The sequence below is a fragment of the Lepidothrix coronata genome, unplaced genomic scaffold (genome assembly GCF_001604755.1).
Source record: "Lepidothrix coronata isolate B3197 unplaced genomic scaffold, Lepidothrix_coronata-1.0 Scaffold213, whole genome shotgun sequence".
Classification (NCBI taxonomy): Eukaryota; Metazoa; Chordata; class Aves; order Passeriformes; family Pipridae; genus Lepidothrix; species Lepidothrix coronata.
The window spans coordinates 1,428,603-1,434,098 of NW_016690393.1; the positions used below are offsets into that span (position 1 = coordinate 1,428,603).

Sequence of the window (5,496 nt, forward strand, 5' to 3'; positions counted from 1 at the left end):
GCTGCGGGACCCCGAGGGGGCTGTGGGACCTTCTGCTCCTTCTGCCCAGGGAGGGGAGGGAGAGTGGGGACCCCCCAGGGGATGGGTTTGGGGTCCAGAAGGATGGTGACACACAAGGACACAGGTGATGCAGGGACAGAACAGCCCTTTAATGCAGGTTTGGGAGCGAGGGGAAGTTGTGCCTGGAGGAGTGGGGACAGCACTCAGGCCGTGTCCCCCAGGGACCCCCCTGGAACCCCCCCAGCTCTTGGCTCCACAGCAAACACAGCGGGCACACAGAGACAGGAGCATGCAGAGGTGGCAGCTGTGCCACCTGCTCCTTGGCATCATCATCATCCTCACCAGGCCATGGCACGGCCCAGCCTGTGCCAGCAGCTCCCAGGGTCAGCCACAGTCAGCCTGGGCTGGGGCTGAGAAGAAATCCTCAGGCAGCTCTCCCAGGAGCCCATCCAGGTCATCTGCACGGCACAGCGGGGGGAAATCCATGAGTTTTACATGGAACCACACAATTGTTCAGGTTGGAAAAGCCCTCCAAGGTCACTGAGTCCAACCATTCCCTCAAGGCCACCACTAACCCGTGTCCCCAAGTGCCACATCCACAGGGCTTTTAAATCTCTCCAGGGCTGGGGACTCCACCACTGCCCTGGGCAGCTGTGCCAGGGCTGGACAGCCCTTTCCATGAAGGGATTTTCCCAATATCCAACCTGAACATCCCCTGGTGCAGCTTGAGGCCACTTCCTCTTGTCCTGTCCCTTGTTCCCTGGGAGCAGAGCCCAACCCCTCCGGCTCCACCCTCCTGTCGGGGAGTTGTGGAGAAGGAGAAGGTCCCCCCTGAGCTTCCTTTGCTCCAGGCTGGACATATCATAGAGCCACAGGATCATGGAAAAGTTTAGGCTGGAAGGGACCTTGAAGCTCATCCAGTTTCACCTGCTGCCCTGGGCAGGGACACCTTCCACCAGCCCAGATTGCTCCAAGCCCCGTCCAACCTGGCCTTGAACACCTCCAGGGATCCAGGGGCAGCCACAGCTTCTCCAGGCAACCCCTTCTCTGAGACCCTCCCTCTGCCACTGCAGATGAGGGCAGTCACCACCCCACCCCAGTTTTCCACAGGACATGGAGCATTTCTTCCCCTCCTGGAGCAGGTCTGACTCACCCATGTCACATCCATCAGCTCCCACTGGCTCTTCCTGCCTGGGCCTGGGGCTTGGTGGGTGAAGGGAAAAGCCCCCTGGATGCTCCTCTGTGCTGTGGCCACTTGTCCTTGAGTGTCCCCAATCCCCAGGGACAGGGACACCCTGGGGGGGCTGTGCAGGAGGGTCTGAGATTAGCCCAGCCTGGGCAGGGACCTGCAAAACCCAGCAGGGATGAATTAACCAGGAGCCCGGGGGGGGGATTTATCCATCCTTCCTCCCGAGGGTCCCCACACGTCCCCAGAGCCACCAGCACTGTCCCCTCCTCACCTGCTGCTGGGAGCAGCCGCCCTCGGGCTCCGGTGGGAAGATCCTGAGCAGGTTGTTGGGGGTGACATTGAGGTAGTGGTTGCGGTGGGAGGGGGAGAAGACCCCCACCTACGAGGGAAGGGAGGGGAGGTCAGAGCCAGCTCCAGCTCCCTGCCTGTGGAGGAGTGTCTGGATAACACCCCAAAGGTACATTTTTCCATTTATGACAAGCTCAAATGAAAATTTTAAGGTGCAGGGTGAAATTTTAGGAGTATTTGAGAAAAAAATCAGAGTTGTAGAAGTGTGTGAGACCCTTTCCCAATATTTATGTTTGTAATTCCAGGGTATTATGAAATGGGAATGGTGATGTACCATATGAACAGACTAGTAGTTTCCCATATCCCCTTATCCCAATATTCCTTTATCCTAATATTTACAGTCACAAATCCAAGGTTATAAAAGAAAGAGAAAGGTGATGTGCCCTCTTAACACACCAGTAGTTCCTTTTATCCCCTTATCCTAATATTTATATTCACAATTCCAGGGTGTTATAAAATAGGGAACAGGAAAAGTAATGCACCCTATTAACACACTGGTAGCTCACCTTGTCCTAATATTCCCTTATCCCCTCATACTGATATCCCCTTACCCCCTTATCCTAATATTTAAATTCACAATTCCAGGGTGTTATAAAATGGGGAATAGGAAAAGTGATATAGCCAATTAACACAGTGGTAGTTCTCCTTATCCCAATATTCCCTTACCCTAATACTTACACTCACAATTCCAAGGTATTATGGAACAGGGAATTGGAAAGGTGATCTATGTATTGACACACCTTATCCTAATATTTATATTCACAATTCCAAGGTGTGACAAAATAGGGAATGGAAAAGGTGATGTACCATATGAACAGGCTGGTAGTTCCCCTTATGCCTTTACCCCAATACTCCCCTTTCCTCTTATTCTAATAATTATATTCACAATTCCAGAATGTTATAAAATGGGAAACCAGAAGAGAGATATGTATCCTATTGACACACTGGTAGTTCCCCTTATCCTAACATTCTCTTATCTCCTTATCCTAATATTTATGTTCACAATTCCATAGTGTCATGGGACAAGTGATACACCCCATTAACACACTGGGTGTTCTCCTTATCCTAATATTCCCTTATCCTCTCATCCTAATATTCCCTTATCCTCTCATCCTTTTATGCACAATTCCAGGGTGTTATGGAATTGGGAATGGGGCAGGTGATGGATCCTATTAACAAACTGCTAGTTCCCCTTACCCTAATACTCCCTTATACTCATATTCACAATTCCAAGGTGCTAAGGAACAGGGAATGGGACAGCTGACATGCTGTATTACCACCCCAGTAGTTCCCCATATCCCATTCCCCTGGGATGTGATCCACCTCTCCTACCTGGCTCAGGAGCAGCACGGAGCCAGGCCGGAGCTCGCTCTGCCTCTCCTCCAGCAGCAGCCGGTGCACTGTGCCCTGGATCTCCCCTATGGATGAGGATGGGATCCCTGAGCCCTGGGAGTGAGAGGCAGGAGCCCCACCCGGGCCCAGCTCCGGCCCCACTCACCCGTCGGATCCCGGAACACGGCGCCGGCGCCGGCGCTGCTCCTGGTCAGAGCCTTGATCATCACGGCCATGCTGGGGACCTTGTTTTTTGGGAGCTGCTTCAGGGCTGCCTGCACGGCACAAAGGGGGATTTTGGGATGTCCTGGCCAGGAGCTGGACTCGATGATCCTTGTGGGCCCCTTCCAGCGTGGGACATTCCAGGATTCCGTGACCCTTGTCACACCAATGTCCCCGGGTGGATGTGGCTGTCCGTGCTCAGCCCAGCTTGGCCCCCTCCCCACACTGATTCCTGGCTCTAAAAACAGCTCTGAGGGGTGAGGGAAGAGCTGGAAGCCGAATCCCAGGTCTGGTGGCCTCGTGTGGGCCCCCTCACCTTCCGCAGCACCATGACGACGCTGTAGGTGTGGAGGAAGCAGCCGGGATCCCTCTCGTCCAGCCCCAGCTCTGTCTTCATGGCCAGCCAGGGCCCCTTCCCAAAATCCTCCTCCGTGGGCAGCGGGGAGCTGGGCAGTGCCTGGAGTCACGGGACAACCACAGTCACCACCCTGGAGCCGCAGGGACCCCCTCCCCTTCCAGCATCCCTCTTTGGGAGCCCACAGCAGTGCTGAGGGGATTCCCAGCCGGATCTGCTGCAGCTGGGGGGAAGTGTCTGTGTTACCTGTGTCCGTGGCTTTGCCACAGCCCCGTGAGCTGGAGTCTGGGGAGCAGAAACCAGGATCTCCTCCAGCAGCTTCCCAGAGTGCTTATGGGACAAAGGGAGGTGTCCAGGGATTTGCATCGCTTCATCAGCTGCTCCCATCCCAACCTGTCCCATCTTATGCCATTCCCATTACCTTCCCATCCTATCCTTATTCCATTCTCATCCCATTCCACCCCTGTCCCCATCTCTATCCCTATTCCCATCCTCATCCCCATCCCATCCTTATCCCTGTTCCCATGCTGTCTCTATCCTCATTCAATCCCCATCCCCATCCAATCCCCATTCCACTCCCATCTCCATCTCTATCCCCACTCCCATCCTGTCCCCATCCCCATCCTCATCCCCATCCCATCCTTCTCCCTGTTCCCATGCCCTCCCTATCCCCATTCAATCCCCATCCCATTCTCATCCCCACCCCATCTTCATCCCATCCCTCTCCCAGTTCCATTCCATTGCCATCCCCACCTTTATCCCCGTTCCACTCCAACCTCCATCCCTATCCCCCCTTCCATCCTGTCCCCATTCCCATCCCCATCCCCATCACCCACCTGCTGGGGCAGGATCCCGGCGGGCCCCGGGAAGCGCCGGCTCTCCCTGCACGGGGGGACTCGGGGGGACGCCCCGGGGGCTTTGCTGGCTGCTGTCACCAGCTGCACCAGGTGGTTGGTCACCACGGGGGGGTTCGGGGGGCCGGGGGCGTTGGGGACCACGGTGGGATTTGGGAATCCAGCAGCCATCTGGAGCGGCGGCCTCGGGGGCTCCGTGGATCCAGGGGGTCGGGAGGGGGGCCTGGGGGGCTGCTGGGGTTGGGGGCTGCTCAGTGCTGGAGGGGTCCGGGGCCCCCCCAGACACGAGGAGGAGTTGCTGCCTCCCAGGGGTGCTTGGAAAGGCCTCAGGGATGGAGTCCCTGGAGCAGGGATGGACCCAGACCCTGCGGAGCTTCCCGGCTTTCCCATGGAAATGGGGGGCCTGGGGGTCCAGGAACCGGCTGTGCTGGGCCTCAGCACCCCTTTGGGAGTGGGGAGGGGGCCCTGCCTGTCCTGCACCCCCCTGGAGCTGGGGATCGGCTCCTCTCCCACTCTCAGCTTTTTGGGGATCCCACATTCCTGAGCGTTCTCCTTCCCTGGGCGTATCCGTGTGGGATGCTCCCCGCGCCCGGGGGGCAACGGGGCAGCGCCGGCCCCCGCCGGCCCCTCGGGCCCCTCCAGCTCCATGCAGGCAGCCAGGAAAAGTTCATTGTCCAGCTCATCCTGGGGGGCTGCTCCCCTGGGTGGGGGTCCCTGGAATCCCGCGGGATGCTCCCCCTGCCCGGCGAGGGGTCGGAGGGTGGGGGGTTTACTGGGATGGGGTTTACTGGGATGGGGTTTACTGGGAGGAACTGGGGCGTCGCTGGGTGACGAGTATCCAGGGATCACAAACTGGTTCTCCGCGTCTTCCACGGCGGAGAGGAAATCCTGCGGGGAATTAGAAAAAACGCCGGGAATTCAAACAGCTCCGTGTGATCCCCCCAAAAAATTCAGCCAAGCTGGGGTGGCCCCAGCCCTGGGGGGGGGGGAGCCCCTCACCTCGTCCTCCAGCTCCCCGTCCGTCCCAAAAAGCTTCTGGAAGTGGCAGGACTGTGGGAAAAGAGGGAAAAATGGGATTACGGGGGGCACAACAAGATGGGGGGGGACCTCGGGGACCTCAGATCCCTTAAGGACCCCAAAACTCTCAGGGAGGGGCCCCCAAACTTGTCCCACTTCCACCCCCCGGGGGCCCCCGG

At 57.5% G+C, this 5,496-nt stretch overlaps 2 protein-coding genes across 2 annotated transcripts in view; both read right to left on the bottom strand.

Annotated features, from left to right (window-relative positions):
• Positions 1-1,142, bottom strand: part of ASB16 (ankyrin repeat and SOCS box containing 16) — a 6,258-nt gene extending 5,116 nt beyond the window's left edge. The window contains exon 1 of the mRNA XM_017833287.1: positions 801-1,142. Within this exon, the coding sequence (XP_017688776.1) occupies positions 801-865 (65 nt within the window). The 5' untranslated portion in view covers positions 866-1,142. The remainder of the gene's footprint in view (positions 1-800) is intronic.
• Positions 1,143-1,394: 252 nt separating this feature from the next.
• On the bottom strand, positions 1,395-5,350 carry CUNH17orf53 (chromosome unknown C17orf53 homolog; the record flags this gene model as incomplete). Its single annotated transcript, XM_017833299.1, has 6 exons — positions 1,395-1,568; positions 2,870-2,955; positions 3,036-3,144; positions 3,408-3,548; positions 4,283-5,188; positions 5,300-5,350. Coding segments are annotated over 6 exons (1,467 nt in total), but the record flags the coding sequence as incomplete, so codon positions are not given.
• Positions 5,351-5,496: the final 146 nt, after the last annotated feature.